This window comes from Poecilia mexicana, unplaced genomic scaffold (genome assembly GCF_051168715.1).
Source record: "Poecilia mexicana isolate PSO_F unplaced genomic scaffold, ASM5116871v1 scaffold_11, whole genome shotgun sequence".
NCBI classification, from domain to species: Eukaryota; Metazoa; Chordata; class Actinopteri; order Cyprinodontiformes; family Poeciliidae; genus Poecilia; species Poecilia mexicana.
This window is the reverse complement of record NW_028263380.1, coordinates 23,555,337-23,582,807: the sequence shown is the minus strand read 5'-3', so window position 1 is coordinate 23,582,807 and position 27,471 is coordinate 23,555,337. Positions and strand designations below refer to the sequence as shown.

The 27,471-nt window shown below is 37.7% G+C and overlaps 3 protein-coding genes across 3 annotated transcripts; all 3 read left to right on the top strand.

The window, feature by feature from the left end:
- Positions 1-755: 755 nt before the first annotated feature.
- On the top strand, positions 756-6,419 carry LOC106919852 (glyceraldehyde-3-phosphate dehydrogenase-like). The gene is made up of 12 exons (XM_014990492.2): positions 756-878; positions 1,032-1,079; positions 3,911-4,010; positions 4,128-4,237; positions 4,315-4,405; positions 4,621-4,736; positions 4,860-4,941; positions 5,194-5,345; positions 5,444-5,522; positions 5,694-5,777; positions 5,932-6,029; positions 6,215-6,419. The coding sequence occupies exons 2-12, from the start codon at positions 1,057-1,059 to the stop codon at positions 6,282-6,284; spliced, it is 1,005 nt and encodes a 334-aa protein (XP_014845978.1). The 5' UTR covers positions 756-878; positions 1,032-1,056; the 3' UTR covers positions 6,285-6,419.
- Positions 6,420-7,738: 1,319 nt separating this feature from the next.
- On the top strand, positions 7,739-19,804 carry iffo1a (intermediate filament family orphan 1a). The gene is made up of 10 exons (XM_088010437.1): positions 7,739-8,684; positions 13,908-13,968; positions 14,617-14,716; positions 14,866-14,867; positions 14,905-15,045; positions 15,114-15,298; positions 15,371-15,488; positions 16,608-16,700; positions 16,801-16,931; positions 17,345-19,804. Exons 1-10 carry the CDS (start codon positions 7,771-7,773, stop codon positions 17,490-17,492), a joined length of 1,893 nt encoding a protein of 630 aa, XP_087866563.1. The 5' UTR covers positions 7,739-7,770; the 3' UTR covers positions 17,493-19,804.
- A 1,657-nt stretch (positions 19,805-21,461) lies between these two features.
- LOC106919883 (vesicle-associated membrane protein 3-like) lies at positions 21,462-27,100 on the top strand. Its single transcript, XM_014990547.2, has 5 exons — positions 21,462-21,736; positions 23,915-24,044; positions 24,252-24,410; positions 25,898-25,949; positions 26,678-27,100. Coding segments are annotated over exons 1-5 (360 nt in total). The 5' UTR covers positions 21,462-21,734; the 3' UTR covers positions 26,695-27,100.
- The last annotated feature ends 371 nt before the right edge of the window (positions 27,101-27,471 follow it).

Here is a 27,471-nt window from a genome sequence, read left to right as displayed (position 1 = left end):
ACTATTACACAGAAAATATATAGTTTTAAACACAGCCAGTACACCGCAGTGGAAGAATATAGCTAACTGATCAGATGTTTGTAAGTACTGTGGCAAAAGCATCTTGGATAAGCTTGCAGCTGCCCAAATATTTTTTTTACATTCTGACCTGTATAGACATCATTACAATTAACTAACCTAACTAGCTAGCTAATCAACTAGCTAGTTAGCAAGATAGTTAATTAACTAACTACCAAGATAGTTAGTTAACTAACTCACTGTACAAATAAATAAATAAATAAATAAATAAATAAATACCATTTTTTTCAACTGTGAGCTCCTGTAGCTGAAGCTGAGCTATCTACTACAGTTTTAACTAAAGTCCATTTTTTTAGTCCATAGCAGAAAAATGAAGGTAATGAAAAGCAGGTAACCTGTTAAATATCCCATAAAAGTTTCAGAATTTTTATTTAAGTGCTTTTTCCCCAAAAAACTTTAGCAGTAATTTGATTATTAAAAAAACTGATAAAACTTCAGCATTTTGAAGTTGTCACCTGGTGAAAATATTAATTACATGTGCCGTTATATGCATTCGTTTATATTCTGCTTTAAAAAGTAACTTTAGTCCAAATTGACACCAGTGTCTTTTATATCACCGTATGCAGAACACGTTCTTAAATTTTAGGTTTGGAAATATGCTGAGGGCAAACTCTAGTTCAGTTAGACAGCAACGTCATCGTTCGGGGGCGTGGTCATTACAGCTGGTATAAATTCCGGTGACCCTCCCATCGTGGGGTCATTTACTAACGGTTCAGGTATCTGTACTCTTGGTTTTCATATCAAGCATTTTACCGCTGTTTGCATAGAGGCTCCTTCGACGTTGTTCCTTGGAGGAACAGGTGAGTCAAGTTGTTCCCTGTGAGATTCTCTAGAAGCAACTGTGAAGCACGCGGGAAAGTGAAAATCCATCTGTGTCTTAATGTTGTTTACCGCGAACTTTACTGATCACGTGCTGAGTTATTAATTACATGTTAAACTTTTCACCCGTTTAGAAGCAGCCATTCCACACCAGAAAAAATGGTGAAGATTGGAATCAACGGGTGAGCTCGTTTGGCTTTGCTCTCTTTGTAGAAAAGATTTAATTTTTTGCACCTTACAGATTTTCACTGTCATGGTCATGAATACGGCCATAATAAGGTTTTGAAGAAGTTATTCAAGTTATACGGACTTTTGTGCAGAAACCTTCTAGTCTGGACGATTGGTATAAAAATACGATGATGATACAAGCATGAAACTTCTCATAAATGTTCTCCATCAGATTTCCATCAATCCCAGAGGTGGAGCCGTTTGAAAATGTAACGGCCTTAGCAACAGTTCCTAAGTAACCCTTTTAGCATAGTAACCGACCGTTGAAAATATATTCAGTAACTATCTGTAGAAAAATGAAATTTGTTACAAGAAATACAGAGGGACGTCAGTCGATGTCACGCTGCGTCAGCACCCATTGTGCTAACCGCATGTCGTCATTTTTATTGTTTTAAATCTTCAGGAAAAAAACAGCATTGGTTTTGAAATCATAAATTATATAGAAAACAAAAATTTGACAATAATTTTCAGGTCCTGCATACACATGGTGGTGGTTGTACTTTGAATGTTGGTTATTTTGTAGTATAGATGTTGGTGGTGTTGAGTTGAACTGATAGAAATGGGAAATCCAGAAAGCAAAGTAGGGCAAGAAATTGACTGGACCAAATGCATTCTGTGTAAATTATTAATCACTGATTAATCAAACACCAGTTGGATATAAAACCTCGGCTGAAGTCTTGAAGCAGTTTCATGACCTTGATGAAAATAAACGTCTCATGCTTAGACTATGTAGATGGCACTGAAGCCACCTTTCTCAAACACAATGAAAAATGGCATAAGTACAACAAAACTCCACTGTGCCAAAGGAAAAAAAGAGGAAAATGATGAAGGAAGTTCTAAGTGAATTTTCACACACAGTTGTGTAGATTATATTCTAAATCAATTCAAAAATACTTTGATCCCACAGGGATAAATAGTGTTATTGTAAGATGAGTTACAATAATGAGTTATTGTTGTAACATGTATTAATTCAAATTCATCAATGTTACATATACAGAAGATGGCAGTATATCTGGACTTGTGTATGCTTCAGTTGTTCCGAGTTTGAAACTTTGTTTTTTGCTTTCTGGTTCTTTATTGCTAACTAGCTTACTTTAAACCAGTGTCCAGGGTAATAGAAATCTCTTCTACTACAAAATAGGTGTAAATATTTAATCACTGTAATTGTTTCCTAGCATTTTATGTAATAATTATAATTTTCTTTGGTTCTACCCCTAAAATATTAGGTACCCTCACCACTGGATAAGATTTATGCAAAGTTTCATTCTTACATCACCTTTCAAACGATTCTAGACATACTTTACACCAATTGCCAAATGGTATATAAAATAGTTCACCTTAAAATAGATTGAGCTCGACTGATTATGGAAAGCTTTTGACAGTCCCTCGCCAGCCTGCAGGTTTTCCCTTCAGAATCCCAAAGGTGTACAGTAGATTCAAGGTACAAATTTTCTACAGGATGATTTTTTTTTATTATCATTTTTATGGTGACATGTGTAAATATGAATTGGCATTTCAGCAGCAGCAATTGCCAAAACGTAATATTTTGAGTTGGACCCTTTATCTTCTGGTAGGTTAGTCTATTCTCTTGCTATTTATAGTTCACTGGCGTTGTGACTCCACGCTCGGTGTCCCTCCAGTCACATCCTCCAGGCCCCTCCACTGACTCCATCACTGTTTCCCCTCAGCTGTCACATTCCTTTGATTTTCCCCACTTGTCTAAATTTAACTCCCAACATCTCTGAGGTCCAGAGATCATCCTTGCTGCAGAATATGGATGCTTCCAAGACTTGGAGATTGTTGAAACGGGTTCAGTCTTCTGTGAAGCAGCAGCTGCTGCTCAGAGATTTAGCTTGTTGATGCTGGAAGGGTGCCAAAGCCCAGCGTCAGACACAAAGGATGGGCAATGGTCCAGTTTGGCCTTCTGACTCCCTACTTGCTTCCCAGACTGCTAAAGAACAGCTTCTGATTCAGATCGTATGGATAACATTCAGCAGAAAGCTGTGTAAAATTATTGCTCCCTTCCATTTGTTTTTAAATCTCCAAAATCAAATTAAAAGCCTGCTTTTCTTAAGGATATTCCCATCTGTAGCTGGAGAAATCTGAAATCCTGGTTATCAGTGTTGTAAATACACATTTTAAAATTGATTGAGAGATCAGCAGGTGACTAGAATTAGATTTGTCTGCTCGACCATTTTTTTCTCTTGTCTAAATTTTATGATTTTTCAGGAAAATCCATATTTGAAATTTTACTGAACCATTTTCTTCTCCTGACATGGTATCCAGTTGCATCTCTTGTTTCCTGACAGTTTGAAGTAGGTGATGCAATCCTATCTCTGCTCCCTCCTCACTCCGGTTCAAGGCTCAGTCTTATGATTCCCATATTAGGAGTAAATTCCCTTTTGATTTTCTGTGTGAACATCTTTATCTTCAAAGTGGGCTGACCATGTATGGTCTGTCTGCTGTTTTTTAGTTTTCAGTCATTGCCACCTGCTGGTCAAGAGGAACACCTGAAAACTGTAGCTAACTTGCTAAAGTTGCTCTATAGTCTGTGTTTGGAATTTGAACCTAAACTTTATCCTTTCTGTTGGAAGTATAATTGGTCAGTGTGGAGGCTCTGACTGATTCTTTACAGCCCAATCAAATTTTAAGACCTAATTCTAAATTTCTATTTTCTCAAAACCACTCGGTGTTGCAGATATTCCTTTGGCATTTACAGAGGCAATTTTCTTTTTTACAGTCTATATCCTGTCTATTGTATTTCTTGCCTTTTAATGTATTTCAGATTTGGACGAATCGGTCGTCTGGTGACCCGGGCTGCAGTCATTGGTGGGAAGGTTGAGGTTGTAGCCATCAATGACCCTTTTATTGACCTTGACTACATGGTGCGCAACTTTTAAAAATAAATAAATGAATGTCACACAATTTTCTGCTACAAGCATGGTATTTAAGAATGTCCAAATAATCTATGTGCAGTCTTAAACTTGCAAGTTGTCTTGCAGGTCTACATGTTCAAGTACGACTCCACTCATGGTGTCTGGAAGCATGGAGAGGTGAAGGCAGATGGCGGCAAGCTGATTATTGGCAAGATGCAGATCTCGGTCTTCCATGAGTATGTAGTATTTAACAGACTTCGTACGCTTCCTGATGGGTAGACATTATGCATAACCGTGGTGTAAAAATGTACAGGAAGGACCCTGCCAACATCAAATGGGGTAGTGCTGCCGTAGACTATGTTGTGGAGTCAACCGGTGTTTTCACCACCATTGACAAAGCTTCTGTAAGTTCCTCAAAGGCACTTTGCTGATAAAAAGGTATAAATGTTGATGAGGCAACATGATTTGAAAACATCTGAATTGTATAATTTAAAAAAATTGTGGAGTGGTATAAAATTTTTCTGAAGGGGATGCAAGATTATGTAGTTGCCTTAATTTAGAGTAGTAATATTAATTTAAGTTGCATCAAGCCACCTGGGTTTTTTTTTTTATTTTCCAGATTCACTTGAAAGGCGGAGCAAAGAGGGTGGTGATCTCTGCTCCAAGCGCTGATGCTCCCATGTTCGTCATGGGCGTCAACCAGGACAAGTACGACAAGTCCATGAAGGTCGTCAGGTGAGTCTCAACAGGATCCGTTTTTTTTATTTGATGTCACAAATCTATTTTGACTAGAAGAATCAAAACTATGCAGCTTCAGAACAACCAACAACCTTTTCTTTTTTTTATTTACTTTTTAAGCAATGCTTCCTGCACAACCAACTGCCTGGCTCCCCTTGCCAAGGTCATCAATGACAACTATGGAATCATTGAGGGTCTCATGGTAAAAGGAAATATTTAGCAATATCTAAACCTTCTGTTGTACTCCCTCCTACGAGAGCAGTCTGTTGAAGATCATTTAAAAAGGCTCCCTTTGGGATGCAGTATTTAAAATAGCTAGTTGTTTGAAGTTGGAATGAAATAAAGTCAGTATTGGCAGGTTTACGCCCTAATCTGTATCTCTACACTAAAACCTGAGCCTGGTTTAAATGCATTAGCAAAATGTGTCTCTGGCTCCATCTGTCGTCTCATCCAGAGCACAGTCCATGCTACCACCGCCACACAGAAGACTGTTGATGGGCCTTCAGGTAAAATGTGGAGAGATGGGCGAGGTGCCGCACAGAACATCATCCCCGCCTCGACTGGAGCTGCCAAAGCAGTCGGCAAAGTGATCCCTGAGCTGAACGGGTACGGAATTCCTTTTAGCCAATTTCTTTTTAGTAAATGTAAAATGGATTTATAATAAAGCTGCTTTGAGGGTCACTCATGTCATAAATCTATAACAGAAAGCTGACTGGTATGGCTTTCCGTGTCCCCACCCCCAACGTATCTGTTGTTGACCTGACGGTTCGTCTGGAGAAGCCGGTAAGTATTAGATAATCTGAACAGTTTGTCTCCAAGAGATGGTCTTACTTTAGAACAGAATTGAATTCTATGTTTTTCTTTTCATTTTTTTTAAACTTGAATTTTGCATCATCTTTGGAGATTTGGGTTGAAAGTTTGCAATCCAACCCATTCGTTTGTCCCATCATTCAGGCAAAGTATGATGACATCAAAAAGGTTGTTAAGGCTGCAGCAGATGGACCGTTAAAGGGAATTCTGGGATACACAGAAGACCAGGTATGATAAATAAATACTGTTGCATCTGTGGGGACATTTATTGGTTCAGGAGCCAGCAGATGGCAGCACATTACTAAACATTAGTCAGTTATTCATCTCTAGCTCCTAACCTGCAGGGGTCATGCCTCCTAACTGTACATGACTCTCGGGTCAGGTTGTGTCTACAGACTTCAACGGTGACTCTCGCTCCTCAATCTTTGATGCTGGCGCTGGCATCGCATTGAACGATCACTTTGTAAAACTGGTTTCATGGTGAGTTTTTGTGGTATCTCATAATCCATCATGCCATTCTGAGAATGACTAAAAACATCTGTAATTATTACCATAAAAGTGTAAGTTTTTACAGAGCAATCGATAAGCATCTGTTTTGGGAAACTGAACTCTGGGTGTACTTTGTGGCTAAATCGTTTGTGATTTTCAATCCTGCTTATTTGCAGGTATGACAATGAGTTTGGCTACAGCAACCGTGTGTGTGACCTGGTCCAGCACATGTTCTCCAAGGAGTAAAGCTGATGCCTGTTCTCTATGGAAACTGTTTGGGACCTTTGCCCTTGGTTCAACCTACCTTTCTGATCAACACTGTACTGTAATCACTTGTTTGGTATTTTTTTCACCTGACTTAATAAAGTCCTTACAATGAGATGTCTGCACAACTCTCTACTGCTTTGTAAAAGGTGAAGTTCACTCCCTCCCGCCCCCTGAGCATTTTTTGAATAAGATTAGAAAAAGAAACGAAAAAAAAAAAATCAAATTTATCTTGCAATTTTATATGTTCCTTTCTTTGTGCTTAAGTTTATTTCAATATGCATAGTAAAATGTTTGAAATATCCAAATTGATTCCCTGACTATCTCTGGTTTCATCTAAATCTACGTATTTATTGGTGTAGCCAACATTACTGCATACTTGAACAAAACTTTAAACGTGTAACTTTTGTTACAATTAAAACATTTGGAACCATCTAGTCTACAAACCTATTGTAGTGAATTTTACATTGAAATTTCAGTTTAAAAGAATATTAAATTTCTGCAAAATGTTGATTATATGTGTGATCTCTTGAAATGCTTTCCCCCCACCCCAATAACATTTTCACAAAATCTCTGCTTTTAAACAGAAGTGTGTAGATTCCTGCGTTCCACTGAATGCGTTCCTTCTTTTTAAGTGCAATGAATCTGCTTCCTCTTTGGTATTTTAAGAAACATTATATAAGGAATATTTGCGTGGCTGAGCTTAAGAGACATTAAAAGTCAGAATGGGAAAATGCATCTTTGCTTGGTTAAGCTTGTTGTAAATGTCAACCGGAGTCGCATCAAGTTTTACCAGTAAAATATATTTTTTTAAATGTCAGTAGTTCATAAAAGCAAAACACACAAGTAACTTCAATATGTGATTTACGGTAGCTTCAGCTGCTCGGTGACCTTTTACAGTTATTACGGTAAAGCACCGCCGCAGTCATGCACTGATGTTTATTCCTGACTGGGCTTCGCTGCACAGCCGCTCTGGACTGATTTCACCTCCTTAACCGGAGCCTGAAATAGCCGTCCTCTCCTTCCAGGTATGTAAGGATGAATCTTTATTAGAGATCGGAAAATCCTTTGTTTGGCTTTACTGAAAGGCGTAAATATTCACTTTGCTTGTGCGCATCGCTGCTGCGTTTGTCCCTCTAGTGCTGCGTAAAAGTAAACTGAATTTGACTGCAGGATGCAGATGGACGCCTGGTATTAGAAGCGCCTGCATATATCTTCTAAAAAAAATGCGCCAGAAGATTTGTGTGTTTACTGGTATTCTGTTATGTCGTTTTGTCTGCCAAATGAGGTCACGTCATCCTTCTAATATGCATAACTGATTCACTTCACAGCTGCACTTCCTGAATGAAATCTTGCCAAGTCAGGAAAGAAAATAGTGAATAAAGGGGCCTCCAGGTTCTGATTCTGGTTCGGATCAAGGGTTTTTTATCAATTACCTGGCTTGTTGAATCCACAGAAGTCTGGGTTCATGCCGGATTTTGAGCATTTCAGATTTTCCTACTCGAGAATGAATCCTGTCCTGGGGGAGAGCGGCTTCCTGGCTCCGCAGCATCATCACTACATGATGGGCCAGGCGGATGCAGCCATCCCGGAGCCAGGCTACATCCTGGGAGACAGCGGTGGATTCGGGCCGGATGGCTTGTCAGGATTGGACCTGGGTGTCCTGCCGCCGTCGTCGGGTCTGGCCTACCTCCACCGGGCGCCCCCTGCGGCTACGGCGCTGCGCAACGACCTGGGCTCCAATATCAGCGTGCTAAAGACCCTGAACCTGCGATTCCGCTGTTTTTTGGCCAAAGTGCACGAACTGGAGCGCAGGAATAAAGTGTTGGAGAAGCAGCTGCAGCAGGCCGTGGAAAACAGCAGCGGCGGAGAGGGGCTTCATAAGCCCCTGACCAAAGACACGGGGGTCCAGACTGGATTTATCGGACCAATTCCATCCAGACCGAACTACATCCCGCTCCATAATGTCAGTAATTCGGCCTACCTGCCAGGCGGCCTCCTCTCTCCCACCCTGAACCCCCCTCCGCTCCTTTCAAACCACCTGAACACAGATTCAAACTCCAACCTCACCTCACTGGGTTTCCCCCTCGGTGCCGCTCCGAGTCCGAACGACGCGACCAAAACCTTGAGCAACATCAACGAAAAGCACGCCGCCAGCAACAGCCTGCCTCCACCGCCGCGCTTCCTCCCCGGAACCATCTGGTCCTTCAACCACACCCGCCGCTTCGGCATCGGCAGGGAGTCGTGCGTCACGGGGCCCGGGGTCTCCTGGACGCACCCTGACGGCATCGGGGTCCAGATCGACACCATCACACCTGAGATCAGAGCTCTGTACAACGTGTTGGCCAAGGTGAAGAGGGAACGGGACGAGTACAAGAGGAGGTAGGGACTAAACCTTGTTGTTGAACTGGAGTGAATTAATTTATGTCTGAAAGTAATGTGTTTAAACTAACTTCTTTGAATAAAGGGTGTAGCACACTATAAAAGTAATTTAGTAAGGTATTAAAATCTACCCGTTATGAATCAAAACTTAATAAAAGTTTTAGTTTAAAAATGTAATTTCGGTGGGCTTTTTGCAACACTTTAAGTACATTTTACATTTAATTTTCAAATAGATATTTGCTCAGATTCATTCATGTGTGGCACATATGATCTGTTTAAATGCAGCTTATTAAAAGTTGAGGTTTATCATAAATCTTGTGGTTGAGAAAGTTTAGTGTCAAGTTTGTATTCAGCTTTTACAGCACCAGTTAATGCTAAAATCAAAGATTTTAGGAAACTGAGCTTCTTAACCCTGAGGACATCATTTCCACTTATGGGACAGTTTAGCTGTGGTGGGCAGGGAAAAGGTTAATCTTGGATTGAAAAGTTTTATGGGTCCTTTCAAAATTTGTGGGCAAAAAAAAATCTTCTGTCATCTCTAATTTTATAATTTTTTGTCATCTGATGTAAATCGTAAAGGAAAACACTGTAATAACATCAACTTGATTTTTCCAGCCAAAGCCTCAAAGATATGCTTTAATTTAGATTAGGTTTTTTTTTTTTTTTTTTTGTGCTCCATGCTTGGTGCCTCATTAACATTTTATGTCATATTCCTACAATTATTGATTTGTTTCTTTGTAACAGGATAAATTGGCAAAAATGATCTTAATATATAATTGGACTTTCAGTTTTTTGCAGGACATAAATATGTGTATTAAAGCTATTAAAATTCAAAACATAAATGATGAAAAATTCTTATGTGAATGATAAATTATTACTGCAATTTTGATAGTTTAATTAAATTAAAGTTAAGTTTGCTTTTCCAGTGTAGATTTGCCCTAAATAACTGACATATAAATAATAATGTACGGAGAGCTAAACTGGTTGAAACTATTTACAAACCACAATTATTGCTCCAAAATGGGAACTTTCTCTGCTACAGGTTTATGACTGGTAACTTTTACTAAATTGACCCGTTCATAATTCAGCCAGTGTTCTCTTCACACTGCAACAAGACCACAAGTTGACTGAACTAACATGCAACTAAACTTTTATTGGATTCATTAACGAAAGGAAATTTCTAATTTTAGTCATAAATATTTAACATTACATAGATAATGTAATGTTAAACTATAGGGTATATACCCTATATTTGAGGGTATGAATATATATATATATATATATATATATATATATATATATATATATATATATATATATATATATATATATATATATATATATATATATATATATATATTGCATGTCATATTTTGTTCATTTGTATAAAAGTTGAAAGTGAAAGCAACATTCTTAGTGTAATGATTTTATAAGGCATTCTGGGGAAGGTTTCCCTGAAAATCTTAATTCTTTTGATTTCAAACTTTGTGTTGTCATTGATGTTTAACTTCCAGAGAGGGATATATTGCAGTAGTTAATATTTAGCTACAAAGACAGATTTGACTGAGTAAAGCAAAGTAACTCCTAGCCCAACTGTGTATTTTCACAAAAGCTTTTATCCATCGACATGTCAGCAGATGTGATGAAGTATTTGTCCCATATCATGGTAGTTCCCTTTGTAATTCAAGTCTAAGAAGCTTTCTGGCTGTCAGAGGTCAGTGAACTGGGATTGTTACAGATCCTGTTGGTTAGAGAAATAATGTTACAATAAGTACATTAAAGTTAGTAACAACTTGGAGAATGCAAGGCAGGTGTACTTGCATAGCATAATTTATACACAAGACAACCTCAAAGTATTTCAAAGACATCAAATGAAGAGGGGGCAGGGGAGAAAACTACAAAGCATGAACATGCAAGTACATATTGGAAGAATATGTTAAAATACAGATACTACGAACAGCTTATTAGTCGTATTCTTTGATTCAAAATCTGTTAAACAAAAATGTTTGCAGTCCTGGTTTGAAGGAGTCAACTGTTTTTTCACACTTCAGGTTTTTAGGGAGTTGGTTCCATAAAACTAAATGCTGCCTCACTTTTAGTTGTGCCTGTGGGAACACTGAGTGAGCAGGTCTCTAATGACCTGAGGGGTCGACATGATTCATACTTGGTAAGCAACTCTTTATTTTAGGCAGAGTTTTTCTACTCTGTTTGGAGATACATTTGTCCCATAATAAGGGACAAATACTTTAAACTTCAGTTTAAAAATATTTTTATTTCCTTATTTAATTTCTCACTTCATTTTTTCTTCTGTAATAATAAAAGATCAGGTAAAACAACCAAATAGTTTATTATAAGATGATTAGATGATGCCCTTCATTTCCTCCATTTCTATCCTTCTCTTCTTCCTCTCTGCTGACTTCTGTTTTGCTACCTGCATTGCAGCAGCAGCAGATTGTGTCCACCACCAGTGATGTAACCAGTCTTCTATCTCCCTCTCTCTTTTCTCCATGTCTTTTCTGTGTTTTCCTTTCTGCCTCCTTCCTCTGTGTTCATCTGTCAACATTTCTCCATCCCCAGCTTTGCTGTGCTCTTCATCTCTTCCCAGAGTAGCTCTGTGGATCTCTCTTTCCATCTTTTACATTACTTCCTGCTGTCCTTGTCGGCTCCTCCTCCGTTTAATACATGGGTAAAAACACTGAAGGGTGCCGTTACTGTTTTCTACTGCTTTAAGTGCCGTTTGTACTAATGGAGACAGCGATGATGTCAGCGTTGCCTTCAGTAATTGATGCCCTCAGGGGTTACAGAGACTCGTACATCATTTTGCTGAAGTAGAAAACCAAGCAATGAAAGCAGAGAGGATTTCTGTTTATTTATAACTCTAGTGATTTTTAGATCAGTGGTCTTGGTGCCACTGAGTCTGTTCTTTGCCAGCAATCATTCTGTGATGTTTTGGTCTGTAGCTAATTTTTTGACATCGGAACCAAAAGCTTTATAAATGTGATTTGACATTATTCCAAACTGAATTGTCATTATAATTTTGAAAGGTATGTTATAGGTTGTAGTGAGTTAACTGATACCATCCTTTATTTAAAATGCATGTGAATAACTCATAAGAAGTTGATTTAAAAAATTGAGAATTCCTACAAAATGTTATTCTTCAACCGTTTTTGATTGATGGGGAATAAATGTGCATAAAAAAATTCAAGGAAAACCAGACCATAAAAAAGTGCAGCATTAAGCTCCATTTTGCAGCATTAAGCCTACAAAACTGTAGCTTCACTTCCTTATCGTCTGTGCAAACTCGGTCCCAGGGTTGTTGTCCCTACAGAAAACCTTCAAAAACATTAAGCTAAATATTTGCTTTATAGGAAACCAAAGAAATAAACTTGCTTCATCTTTGTCAGACTTACAGCAATAATTGATTTAGTTATTCTATGATAATCCACTTACAACATATTTAATTACTTTTTGAAAACAACTCTGTGTATCCATATAACACCAGTGCTCAAAAATTACATCAAGTTCAACTAAGTGTGATTCAGTCAGTTCAGTTAACAGTTTATTTCAATTCTAATACTAATGCGCAGCAAAACTGATCTCAGGCAGTTTACAAAGGAAATTAAGAGTTTTGATTTGGTTCATTTTATTACACGTTGTACAGCTGAAATCGGTCCAAATTTACCAGACCAGTATATTTCAGTTAAACCCATTTTAATTCAATCCAGGTCAGTGCAATGGAATGAAGCAGATTGCTAATCTCTTTAGTAAAATGCAGCAGATCTCGGATTTCATTCTTAAAACTTCTCAGCTCCTCTGCAGCTGTGGATGTCGGAGCCAGGTCAGACACTAGGCAGCAGTTTGACGTCATCACAAATTATCCCACGGCTCTGGAATAAAACGCGAGTCTGTAGGGTCATCAATCAGCAACGTCCCCGCAGAGCAACGTGTCGAGACTTTAAAGCATAAGCCACAAGGACATCGGTGCTCCTCCTCTACCTCCTCTGCCTGCTGCTTTCCAGAAACCATATCTGTGTGTCTCTTCATTTCAGTGAACTGAAACATATGAGCTCTGAGTCGCTAAGATCCAAAACTGGTGAGATAGACAAAGTGACATTCTCTTTTATTGTTGGACATCAATTAAAAAATCCATTTTACACAAGAAAAATATAGTCTAATGTAGTTTTTATTTTATTAGCTGTTTTTGCTATTTTATAAAGGCAGCTGATTCTGATGAAATCGGGCCAAAACTGGACCACATGTATTTATTTTCCCCTATTTACATATAATTTATAGCATCCAAACTCTCAAACTGTTTTATTGTCAAAAGTTTTATTGATCAATTCTTCAATTATTTTCTATTTTATATAAACAAAGTGAGATCAAGAGCACATTTGTAGCATTTTAGGCACAATGTACCTAATGCAAATGGAAATTAAGTTCACCTTAAATTTAAATGTCAAGATGTGCAACGTTTATGACTAATGGTTATAAAAGAGATTCCAGTAAGACATAGAAAAATGTCTGTTTTATTGCAGTGGCATGACCTTAGACTAAATGCTGTGAAATGTAGAAATGGCATCAGATCAGATGGATTTAATTATATATATATATTTTTTTATGTGGCTTACAGAATGATTCTAAATCTTTATTTGGTCAACAGGAAGTATTATTTGCACACAGACATTTTAAATGATCAGTCCATATAAATGTCCAAATGTAACCCTGTTAATGTGGCACCATAATGTCTATCCTGTGATATTTCTGTTTTCCTGCAGAGGGAAAATGCAGCAGAAATCATCTGAGCATGTGGTCCCACAGTAACTTCTGCCTGTTTCTGTTTATTTCTGTCTTCTCTCCATGGAGACTGTGAGCGCTGGAGCATCCACACTGAATACTTCCTGCTTATGCAACATTTGCTGAATAGGAATAGATTTTGTCTCAAAGATTTGGAAGAAAATTCTTCAGGAGTCTCAGCTGAAAATTAGATTGAATTCAGGAAGCATTCTGTAGCTTAAACCATTTAACAAATCGCTGAATATTCCAGTTAAAAGCACTAAGTATTCAATTTGTGTGTGTGTGTTTTTTCATTTTCATAATGAGTGGCAAATGTGTTCCTGTTGATAAATGGTTTCCTGTCTTGAAAATGTGTCAAAGTTTTAATATCATACAGAGCTGGTTTATCTCTATCATTTCCTGTTGAGAATTGTAACTTTGTGTTAACAGATGGGAGGAAGAGTATGCAGCCAGAATGGATCTGCAGGAGAGGGTGGCTGAGCTTGAGGAGGTATGCAATCATCACAGTTTGATTATAGTTATTGTGTTCAGGTATCAGTTACGGTACCTGTAACTCAGTTGATTTGGATAGATAGTTTTTTCTTTTATGAAATGAAACATCAAACTTGCATGAAATCAGCCATTTCCATGCTTTTTGTGTTTACTCTGGTTATCTTTGACTGACATTAAAAACTGATGACTAATCTGAGACAAAGTGTGACAAAACATAACAAAATGTGTACCTTTTCATAGCACCAGGATCCTATTATGTTTTTGTTTTCAACTCGGTGTGGTTAAAAAAAAAATCTCTTGGGAATGATGGCTTTACTCTATTCTGACAAGACCCTCTGGGGTTCCATTACACATTGAAACTTGATCAACTAAGCTTTGCATTTCTTTGGGTTCAGAAGAAAGTAAAAGAATCCTTATTGCGAGTTGTCCCCGCTTTTCCTTAATTGCCCCAAATAATTAGGAAAATCCCAATAAAACACAGAAGTGATTAGTTTGAATGTGAGGACCTTAAGAATGATGGAGGGTAATTAGCCTGTATCATTAAAGCTCTTTTGTAGCCTTACAATATAATCGAACATTTAAAATGCTGCATGTCACATCCACCCATCCATCTACAGAACTGCTTACATTATGGGGTTTTTTTTAGGACCTGCAGGAGAGTGAAGTGTGCCAGGATGAGCTGGCTCTCAGGGTGAAGCAGCTCAAGGCAGAGCTTGTTCTTTTCAAAGGACTTGTTAGCAATGTAAGTCTAAAACATTTTTGATAAGAATACACGGACTGGAATAAACTACTAGACAGAATTAAAAGTGGGGGGAAAAAAATGGGAAGATGCATCAGTTTATCAAGATCTTCTTAGTAGTGCTGCAGTAGGGAAGAAAATGAATGAACTTCTAAGCTGTGTCAACAGAATTTTGTTTTGACCTGTTTTCTTAAGGACCTGTCTGATCTGGAGAGCAAAATTCAAGAAAAGGCCATGAAGGTGGACATGGACATCTGCCGGCGCATCGACATCACGGCTCGCCTGTGTGACGTCGCCCAGCAGAGGAACTGCGAGGACGTCATCCCCATCTTCCAGGTACGTCTGCAGCAACCGTTCTCCAATAAAAACCTTTACCTCTAAATCTACACGCCTCCACCCATCAGGTACCCACTCCTCCATCCGCTTCTGGCCGCCGCACCAGGAAGCCAAGTGGGCAGTCACAGAAGAGCGGCGACGGAGACGAACTGAGCGTGTCGGAGAGCGAGGGGGGAGGGGCCAGAGACGAGGAGTCCAGCAGCACGTCAGCCAGTCTGATAAACGAGCAGATGCAGAAGATGCTGAATCACCTGTAGGTATCGTTTCTCTGAACATGGCAACAGTAAATCACCATGTGGCTGACATGATTGCATCTGTACTGGAGGAGGGAGTGTGAGTTTGAAGATGACTGCGACAGTCTGGCCTGGGAGGAGACGGATGAGACGCTTCTGCTGTGGGAAGATTTTTCTGGATACACACTGGGAGTTGAAACACAGGGAGAGGTACACACACACGTTACATTTCTTACTTGTATTTTAAACTTTTAGACTGCAGTATTCTCAAATAAATCAGAAGTTAGAAATGTGTGAAGCTTCTGCACACCTCTGAAAATGTTCAATACAGAAAACAAATGAATACAAAACACTTGGGTGCAAATGAAAACTGATTAATATTTAAGCACACAACTGCTACCTCAAAGTTCAATTTATATGGTCCTCTAGATCCTAGAGGGCCACACAGCAACTTTAAATTGCCGTTGTAGAGAAGCACAGTTATGGGGGCTGGATTTGGCCCGCGGACCTCGAGTTTGACACCTGCACTAAATAGGCAGGTGTCAAACCATGAAGGTCTGGGGAACTGTAGTTTACGACCGTTTTTAGGATTGAAAGTAGGCCTCACTCCTTCTAAATCAAATTTAAAAAAAAAGTGTCATTTTATTTGGTGAAACTTGTTCATGACTAGAAAATGGTTTCCGGTCTTTACTGTCATCACTCATTCCAGATATTTTGTCCCCATGTTCAGGGATAGGATTTCCTCCTGTAGGCATTTTTACCTCGTCTCACTGAGATGTCCTGTGTCCATAAGCTATTTTCAGCACGATGTCTTCATGTAACTTAGTGCATCTTCAGTCTGGTGACGTCGGTGACACGTCTTTGTAGGTGACCAGTAATCTGTTAATTGAGATAAGCCCCCGGAAGTAGCCATTGACCTGCTTAATGAAATGCCAGAAAGGAAACTTCAAGAGATTAGAGTGTTCAAAGCACTCTGTCTCTATAGTTCAAACCTGCAAGCATATATAGTGTCTTTTATTATTATATTATTATAAATTACATTACATGACATGCAGTACATCAGAACTTGTATTTGTTTGGTTTTGATTTTAGAGATGATCATTGGTTGAGGTGCTTGATATTTTTAGAGAATTTATGGTGTGATCAATCAATGACTTTACACAGATTTTTGTAAAATACTAAAAAAATAATCTCCTAAGCTCTGCTACCTCAAAGTAGCAGAGCTAAATAAATCAAATGATTTATTTTGTCACTGTTGTTAATCACAATGACAAAATACTTTGTGATCATTTTCTAAGGCTTCACAACACATTTGTTTGTTTTTTCCAGCAGGACGAGTCGATTGAGAAAGTGATTAAAGACACGGAGTCCATGTTCAAATCCAGAGACAAAGAATATCAGGACACAATTGACCAAATAGAGGTGAGACGTCTTGGCGTTTCTACTTCTGTGGTCTATAAAGCTTCTGTTAATGTGAATAGACCCACTCTGATTTTTTTAACATGTTTGGGGTTCTTCACAGCTGGAACTGGCCACAGCTAAGAGCGACATGAACCGACACCTGCACGAGTACATGGAGATGTGCTCCATGAAGAGAGGGCTGGACGTCCAGATGGAGACCTGCAGGAGACTCATCACACAGAGCGGAGACAGGTAGACCACAGGAGATCAACCTCACTCGATGGGACATAACAAAATGGCCATTAAGATGATGTCACTTTCATTTCATTTATATTGTCTGCTGTAAAAGTCAGAATTTTCAAAGAACGTGGCTAAAATAGGAGTTCAGCAGATCAGTGTTAGAACTGCCAATCAATTTTTAAAGGGCGTCTTTGACAGATAAAATTATTTCAAATACAAACTTAAAATAAAACTGAATTCAAATTAAATGCTTGTAGAAAAAAGCATAATTAATGATTGTAAGAGGTACTGCAAACAATGTTTAAAACGTTGTCACCTCGGATCTGACGTCCGAGGCAACTGGAACGGAGCATTAGTTGTATCTACATGCTGCAGCGGTCTCCAGCATGTTGACATAAAACTTGTCCCTTTGTGTTTCATCACAGAAGATCCACCCCGCTCATCATACCAACAGCTGATGACTCTGAAAAGGAGGAGAAGAATAATCCGACTCTACCTGCTAACTCTGAGAGCAGCAATCCCTTTTGCAACATAAATGCTGGAATCCCACCGATGAACTGGAGAAAACCCTGACACTCAATCCCATTCTGCTAATTCTTCCTCTAGTGTTTTAGGACAACTGACATAAAGAAAACACACTTTCCTCACATTCTAGGATTTTTGTTGAGATTTCTAAAGTTTTAAAAGTAAAACAACATATTTGGGATTTCTAAAAACAGCCTACAAACACTGAGTCCTTTTAACCCCATAGCCAGAAAAATCAGCCAAAGGACAACAAAAGCTGACAGTTCTGTTTTCTGTCCAAAGCAAAAAGAAAATTTCTCCACCGTCTTTCAGAAGCGACTGAGTCATGTTCACCATCATAGGGAGAAAAGACATCCACTGGTCTGTAAACTGCTGCCCTCATGTGGTGACTTACTATAATTACATTAAAAAAATGCTGCAAAGTGACAAATGAAGGTGAATCTGTAAGACGTTAGGGATGAGCATTATTTTGCACAATAATATGATTATTTAGTGTGGGAGCCTGCTATTTGCACAGTCTGTAAAAAAGCTTTTTAGCACCAGTATTAAACAGAAGGGCAATAAGGCACAGAAGAATGTAGTTAGCACATGTCACTTAAATATGAAAAAAAAATCTATTTATATTTATTTTTAGGTTAAAATAATTTATTATTGCAGATTACTGCCCAGATCTCTCTTGAGATTGAGATATGGATCTCAATAGGGTTTTGAATGGTTAAATAAAGGAATTTAAAAAAAGAAATTTAAAATATCCATGTGGGATTTCTGGAAATTTCCATAAAGCAGTAAATGCAGTTAAAAACACAAATTTAAATTTCTTCAGCATCAATGAAAGATTATGGTAGCTATTAATGAAGACACAGTGAATTAAAAGCTTGAGGGTTAGTTGTATATGTACAGCCTTGATCAAAACTAAATATCTGGGTGTTTTTAAACTAAACTTTGGTCTGAGGCTGAACTGACTCTGAGCAAATTCAATTAGCTCTGGTTCTGGGATTATAACGGAATATTTAGGTTGTACTGTCCCAAACCACTCATTGCAGGTTTGACTCTTAGCACTTTTTGTTGTTGTTGTTTTTTTGCGGGGTTGTTATACAAATGTAGCCAAATTGTGTTGGCTAAACCGATGCATCTTAAAAATCTGTAATGAAATTAAAGAAAAAAATATCACATTGCAAAAAAAAAAAAAAATCACTTTTCATGTTAATAAAAAGAAAATCTTTTAAAATTGGATATAATTTGCTATTTAGTCAAACATTTCTTACAAAAAAATTAGACCGTGCTCTGCAGTGACATTATTTTAAGTTTTTACTTTTTAATTTGATATATTTTTATTCAGTTGTTTAACCCCAAGTTTTTATACTTGAAAAGCAATTACCTATAGCTTGATGTTTATAATGTTAAGTTGTTATAATTAGTTAATTTAAAAAAAAGTCACCTTTGGAAAATGTTGTTTTTCAAAAGCATGTTTTTTGTGCTGGACGTGAGGCGATGGCCTAAACTGAAAGTAGCTTTCCTCCTTATTCAGCTTCAACCAAGTTTAGGAGTGAATACATCATCTGTTGATTTCAAATACCAGATCACATACTTTGCTTTGAGGTATACGTCTGACCTATAATTGCCCATTTTGTGAAAAGCTGTAATATTGTAACTGATCGGTGTGTATGATGCTGACCTATTAATGCTGCAAGCTTTGTGTCCTATGATGTAAATGTTGGTGATTTTCAATGCAGATTTACTTTTTTGTGCATTGCCAGAAACCATGTTTTGAATCATTCTGATCCCAATAGCAAATCTGGGATCAATATGATGTACAAATAGGTTATTTTAGTGCAAATAGATTTCTAGAAGCATAAGTTTTTGCTTTACTGTGCTGAAATGGTGCTCTGAATGACAGTTTGTTTTTTATAATTACATATCCATAATCCTCAGATGTGTTTTTTTTTATTGTGTCCCCCCCCTTCTCCCCCCCCCAAGGGTCACATTTGTGTACCAAACACACCTGCAACAACTTGGTAGCTTCTGTCAGTCTATTTCTTCCTTTTTTTTTCCAGTCAAGAAATGTACAAAAATTCTCCTATTTCGGTTCTTTATTGTTGAAGCTAAAACAAAGTATCCGCAACTTATAGAAAACAAATCATTAGCAAGAGAAATAAAAAAAGAAAGACTCAGGTTAAAAGCTGATTACCTGAATGAGATCATGTGCTGTTTGATTCTCAACATAGAACTCAATGTGTGAGTAAATTGAGAAATGAAATGTTTGAATGATTTTTTTTTTTTTTTCATGGGCTATGTTGTGATTTGCAGAGCTGTGTGTTTGATCAAAATAAGATGAACAGAATAAATTGCATTGGAAAGAAGTGTCCTTGTCCACATGGTGGTGATGATGTGATGGTCTGCGGTTGTGGTTGCAGGACAACTTCCCGTAACTGGATGAGCCATGAATTATCCTCTTTACCAGAGAATTTTCAGCCTTTATGATCTTAAGCTCAAGCACACTTGGGTTAAGCTGCAGGAGAAAAGGGCTTTTATTTTTTTAGCTGCACTGATTTAGTTTCTGACCAGTCTTTCTGCTCCTGTAATGATTTAACTGTAATTGGTTCCTGTTCACAGTTTACTTGGCTGAGCAAAAGGCCGAGGGTCGAGAGCTGCAAACCAACAACTTCATTCAGATCAATAAAGAGAAGCAAACACAGAAGCAGCCAGGAGAGGAATAGCTGCCATGGAGGAAACGGCTGTGCTGTGTCGACACATTGCAGATCCTGGGTTTAGTGTAAAACAATGTTGAGCTCAGCCATCACCATGCAGTGCTTTTACATGACATCATACACTTCAATTTTAAGCTGACAGTTTAGGGCATTGATGATTCATTTGTAAATGCATAATTTATCCAAATTTAACCTTTCCTTTACAATATTTGCTGTCCTCCAAGTCACTTTGAAATGTTCACATAGAACTCTGACTTTTCTCAAAGCCTTGGCATCGTCATCCTCAAATGTTTTCTTAAAATACTAATCCTTCTCAAACCTTATTTTGATGCTTGTTAGATTCAATAAGCTTCATAGCAAATGGCTCCATTAAAAAAAAAAAATGATTACTGATGATCAAACCTTGAATGTAATTATAACTGCAATGATTTTATGTCTGTCATGTTGAGGTCATGTCTGAAGTTATAGTATGTTTATATTTTTAAGTCTAAATGACATAATTTAGAAAAATCAAATATATATTTTGTCATTGGAGTGGAGTACCTCTCACTTTAATCAAAGACTGGCTCTGATTGGTTGATCATTCCCTCCTGACAGCTCTGTCTCTGGAAGTGCAGGCTCTGAAAAATAAAGTATCTTGATAAATAATAGTTTATTTTAGAACTAAATGCATTAATTAGTCAATCATAGCTACAGATTTTTGGCAATTGTTAAAAAGAAAATCCATCCATGCCTTGGCCATTCTGTCTTACCCAAGCAGGGTTGGGGGTAAAAACGAAATATTTTTGGTAAATAGTCAAATGAATTAATCATTTAACTATAGCTAAATTGGATTATCATCCATAATTATGCTTGGGTTACATATTTCAAGTTATGGTCAGTTAACTGTCATTGTTTGGGGTAAATGCTTTAAACGGTATTTGCATTATAAACTCTATTTACTTTTTTTTTTACATATTCTGATTATTTAGTCACAATTTAATACTTAGTAGTTTTAGCAAAAAATAAAATCCCCACAGTCAAGGATCTGTTGTTTTTGAGGGTTGTCTTTGCGACCTCTAGCGGTCAGAACAACTACATTTGTAGTTTGAGAATAACATGTTTTCCCCCAAAAGTCTTTTGATTTCTAGCTAAAGAAAATCATGACTGAAACCAATCAACTGAAAAATGATATATTAGGCAATTAAGTTATAACTTAATTGTATAGGCTACACTCATACGCAATAAAAGCCAACAAACTGTATTTAGTGTTACTGTCTGGTATTATAGCCTCTGATGGAGACGCTGTGCGCGTATTTGTGTGTGCGTGTGCGCGCACGCGCGCACTTTTAGGGGCGGGGCTTTTACATGACGGACATATTTTGGTTTCTTTCATCTGCGCAATAGTGTTTTTCTTTCTTCAGTCTGAGTAAAGAAAAGAAAAGAAAACGAAAAGGTGAATTAAGACATCAGCTAAAAAGGAAACCAGAAGTCATACTCCATTTTTTTATTTATTTAACCAGCAGGGATCACTCTCTGCTCTCATCACCCTCACTCTTCATCAGCCTGTCTCTCAGATAATCCTCATCGTCCTGCCGCTGAGATGTGAGTATTCTGTTTTATTTTAAACCTGTCATATATGACTATCCAGGTTCTGTTTTCGGAACCTTAATTTAGTTTAGTGTATAATTCATACATAATCCGAAAAAGAAAACAGTTTTACTCTTTATAAAGTTAGTTTTGTGGTTTTATTTATTTTATCCGAAACTAAGTTTGAAAGCATCTGGAAATTTCTGGGGTGCAGCTCTTCGACCCTGCAGGAGTCTGACCGTGACTCACCGGCTGACTCACCTAAAAAGAAAAAAAAAAAAAACTTCATCAGCTGCGATTGGGAAAAGCTCATCTGTGCTAGTACAATTTGCATCAGCTGCTTTTTTTAACAAAACAAATGAAACTGTGCTGTTCAAAGAGCCAGACAAAACTCACTGAGTCAATTCAGACTAAAACAATGGATCATAAGCGATTTGGGACTTCTGTTGAATAGAAAAACATTCTATCTGTTGGGTTTTTTTCCTCTGGGGGAGGGGACGGCCGATTTTTAATTCCTGCATGTTGATCTCCATCAGTCAGGCAGGGAGGCTGCTGCTGCACAAATCTTTCTCCATTTTGCTTCTGGAAAACAAGCCTGACTGTTAGAGCATAGCAGCAACTCTGGTTAGTGTGATTCTGCTCAGTATGTCTGACTGGAACTTCAAAAACCTCACCAGGTCAAAAACTTTGACATGAATTTGAAACTACAACTTTTCAACAACCTCGCCTTATATGTTGGTTATATAGATAAAGTTAAAGTTGGATGAGTTATGCTTCCATAAAACTGATTTTTTTTTTGTTTATTTTTGTCCATATTTACTTAAAAGCAGTGAGAAAATACTGATTTAATATTATAATATGAATCCACTTCGAAGAAGCATGTATGCAGGTGCTGAATTTAAAGCCTTGCTCGAAAAATCATATCAAAACGAAACCAAATAAAATCAGGGTTCCATGGTGGAGAACTTGTAGCTTTGCAATGAGAAGCTCCTAGATTTAAATCCTTTATTTGGCTTTACTGAAAATTACTGTCTTGGAGAGGTTAGTTTAGACCTCAGGAAGTTTTCATCCAAGTTTCAAACAACAAATTTTGACATGAAACTTTTTATCATTAGTGGGAGCCATAAACTCTAATTGTGATTTGTGTTGTGTTTGCGGACAATCTCATTATTGGGGCCATTTGGTTATTTTGTGATTATATGATTTACATGATTCTGCACTTTGTATTTCCCTGCTGGTGATGGTGATGGGCTACATCAGGTAGCATGTAGGTTGTGTCCTTTAGTGATGCATCATGTCTAATTCTGATTGGGTGGTGGGTGACTCTGCTTTGGCCACTTGTCACACAATAACTATACATTTTTTGCATTTAATAATATTTTTGGCCATAAAATTAACCACCATTCCATTTTATATAAACAATCAATTTAAACTGCAACCAGAGCTGTAAATAAATAGGGATCTCACCTATAAAAGAAAAAGGAAGTTGGACACTTAAAGTATTTCTCCACCTTCACCCTGCTGAGTGACGTCAAATGGAGGAAATAAATCACTTCAGTCATTGAGTTGACATCATACATTTTCATTATTACATTAGTTTTTTGGAATGCAATGCTTTTAAGTGTTTGAAATATTATCTTTTCTATTTAAAAAAATCTTTAATAAGTGGTGCAATATAAATAATCTTATCATGCTTTGTGTTCACCAAACCTTTTCCATTGTGGGAAAAGGGCTCTATATTGTGCCTAATTTATATAATTAATGCTTGTTTTCTTCCCATAGTCTTCTTCATGTGACTCATTTAATCTGAACCAAACTAAAATGATAGTTTATCTGCTTGTTTATGGTGGTCTACTTTTGTTTTCTAAGGAAACAAATTTAGTGAATCTGTTAGCCTTTGAAACTGTACCCTGATTGTCTCCTTATGTGGGTCATAATTTGATTACTTTTAACTCATTAAGAGTCATACGCTCCACTTAATTCACTCTTTATTATTTGAAATGTATGCAAGTAGATCTGCTGGCGGCTTTTATGAAATGCTTGCACTCAAATTTGTTCAGTCCTGGTTTGTAAGAGGTTGAGACCAGCTAAATCTTTACTCGTTTTGTGATGTTTTTACCAAAGACATCTCTGCTTCTGAAAAGATCGTTTAAGAAAACTCATCATCTCTGATCTTCATCATTTTCACCGCAGGTCGACTCCAGATGCAGCAGGCACTCCTGGAGCTCCAGGGGGTCCGGAAGGTGAGGGAGGCCCTCCGGCTCCTGCCCCAAACCTGACCAGCAACAGACGGCTGCAGCAGACGCAGGCTCAGGTGGACGAGGTGAGCAAACACACATTTAAAGGATGTTAATGTGCTGTTTTCCTCATTACAAGAACCCAACTATACCATCAAGTATAAAACTGCAGGTGCGTCATAAACTGTGAAAACTGGTATTTAAAAACTTGTATCTGCTTGGCTTTTCTCTGACGTATTTGAGCTCAGTTTTTAGTGCTGAGACAGACTCTGACAGGTGTGTTTGTCCCTCAGGTGGTGGACATCATGCGTGTGAATGTGGACAAAGTCCTGGAGAGAGACCAGAAGCTGTCAGAACTCGACGACCGGGCCGACGCCTTGCAGGCCGGAGCCTCGCAGTTCGAGAGCAGCGCCGCCAAGCTCAAGAACAAGTACTGGTGGAAAAACTGCAAGGTGAGAAGGATTCAAGAGTTCCCCTCATCATGTACCTGCCACACAAATCATGTTTGGTTTAAAACAACGGTAATATTTCAGGTATAACATTTTAAAATAACTGTTCATCATAACGCCATGATATCATGAAAAACATATTTTAAATAGCCGTATTTTATTGTTACAATCTGAATATGTCTAAAATAGCAGTGTAACAGTAATATGTCATAGGTTAAAACAAAAATAATTAATTTGACATAAATGCAGAATCAGACAAAGTTTGATTAACAGACAATATGATTAAAAGAAAAAAGAAAAATTGAATCTCAATACTTTGTTTCCTGATTCAGAAGAATGAGATTTAAGGTCATTTTTTTACTACTTTCCTATGTCCAGTCTCAACAACCTCACCGTGTCTCTACATTTGTGGTGATTCTAGACAAACTAAACCAACTTACTTATCAAAAACAAATTTCTTGCGCAAACCTGGCTACAATTTTATAATCCTCGTTAACATAAAGCTGGCGCTATTGTTAAGTTTTATAAAAACATCTTCCTCAGATGTTTTTATAAAACATCGCTGAAGTTTGGAATATCACCCTGAATAAAAATAGAAACACTTCCCAGCTGCCATTTCTGCTCTCCCATCGCCATCCGTCCACACTGTTTATCCATCCTTCCATTTATTCATCCACTCTTATTGGACCTGGTTTCCGGCCGCTGGGCTCCGCCTCATTCTGTGGGGTTCGTTTGGCCCAATCCGTGGCAGAGTGAAGGCAGATTCGCTCTGCCACTGACTGGCTTCCCCATCAGTCTGGAAGCCAGAAAGAGAGGAAGGAAAATCTCAATCTGGATTACAGTGACGGCCTGGGATTAGAGAGCCAGCTGTGATCTGTGACGTAACTCCTCCTCTCCAACATTCGGACTCGGCTTCGGTCATGAGAACCTCCACTGATGTAATTATGTCTCAATAAGTACAACATATTAGGTTATAACAGCGTGAAGGTTTTCATTCAGCTGTAGATTTCACCACTTTCAAAATAGGGTGTGTTATTTACAAACCTTTACACACACACTGCGAGCCCTACTATCATGTTGACACCCGTCTCTCTTTCCATGCTCCTGTATTTATTAATCTCTTTCAGCCCTCCCCCTCTCAGAGGGGATGTGATTTCCTGTCAATGTCTTTGTTTCATGCATTGAACAACATTTATATTTATAAATTTGGGGGAAAAAGTGAAGAAATGTTTGTGATCGCTGCATGCAGCCTCAATGCAGATATATTTACATTAGATTCTGCAACAGCTGGAATCCTGTCTATGCACTTTTAGGGACCAATGGAAAAACAAAGAACAAATCAATCAAATACAAACTTCCTAACATCTTGTGTCACATTTGTTTATATTTTTGGCATGTTCAATTTTCAGTTTCTATTACTTCCTGTATGACCAAAACAGAACCAAAATCCCACTTGACCTAAAAAGTGCTGTTGTTGTTTTTGTTGCCAGATGATGATCATGATGGCGGTTATAGGAGTTATATGTGTCGGCGTCGTCTTCTGTAAGTATAACACAATGAAAAAATCACTTCGACTCAGTTATTGTATTATAATAACGCAAGTCACTGTACAAAGTAAACAAAAAAAACAAAAAACAGTGATGTTTAATTTATATTGGACACAAATGAGCCATCAGAGGCCAAACAATGTTTGTTTTGTTCATAAAATGTTCAGTTTTAATGCATAAACATTTTACAACTTTAATCTTCAGTGTATTTCCAAATAAAATTGTGTATAACTTTGAAAAAGAAAATATGACTTTAAAGATTTTTGAATAAATAAACATCTAGTGTATTTGTATTCCCCTTTATTATGATACACTTAAATGAAAATGTCAAGCTGTGTGTAATTTAATCTTTTCATAAATGCATTTTTTTGGGGACTTGCTCAGAATGATCTTTTTTCTTCTACTTCAGAAATGCACCGTTTTGTGTTGCTTTACCTCATAAAATCTCACTGACATACTTTAAAATTTGGTTGTAATGTGAGAAAATGTTAAAAGTTCAAATGTTATCAAAACATTTTCAAGGCACCACAAAAATAATACGTACACATTGCATTTTTTTGTCCGTATCAGAGCGCTATGGCACCTTTGCTTCCAGAGCATGAGGAATATTCTTTGCATTTCTTTGGCAATGAATTAGTATTTTGTTTGTAAGAAAATAATTTCTGCTCCATATTGGAAATCTTTTACCAATGTAAGTGTTTCTTTCCTGTTCTCTATATTTAGTATATTTCTTCTACTGAGCTGCTTTTCAAGAACGGAGATGCAAGTCCCAGGACGAGTCTGCACCAACGAACGCTACCGCACCAAATCGAGTCTTTCCTCAGTGCGCCTCCTCTTCCTCAGCGACCTCTATGCATGGCCTTTAATGTGCTCCTCCTGTCCTCTTTGCAATGAGCAGGTTTACAGATTAAAACAAAGGGTCACTATAATCAGTTGGTTTTGTTTGGGTGAGTTGTAGAAAGTCAGAAAGGTTTATGGATTTAAGATTCATGACAGAAAAATTAGCCAATGTGACGTAACCTGTTTTATCTAATTCGCATCACGGCTTCATGTTTTGGATTCAGTCACGAATCAGTGGAGTTCCTTCTGCCTATTTGGAGCTGTAACCTTTATTTCACAGAAGCCACTGTCATACAATAACTACTTAGTAGTTTTATAAATAATTGACATGGTCAAAATTATGTCAAGCTTTTTGAATTCTGAAGCAGCTTTGAGCATTAAGGTGCAGCAGAATCACAGCATGTCATTGACCTAAATGTTGTCCTTCCCTATTGAAATTATGTGAAAAATGTCATGTTTTGTGTGTTGAGCCAAAGAGAACCACTGATAAGAGAAGCAGAGTGTTTGTGGCCGATTGTAGATTAGAATTTTACTCCTATTATATTACAAAGAAATCAAGTTGTGCACCTGGTAAGACTAACATCTATATACATCATATGGGTTAATTTTAAGCAACACTAAAAGACAGCCACACCTAAAATATATTGCTGTATACGCTGTTAAAACATGGCTGAAAC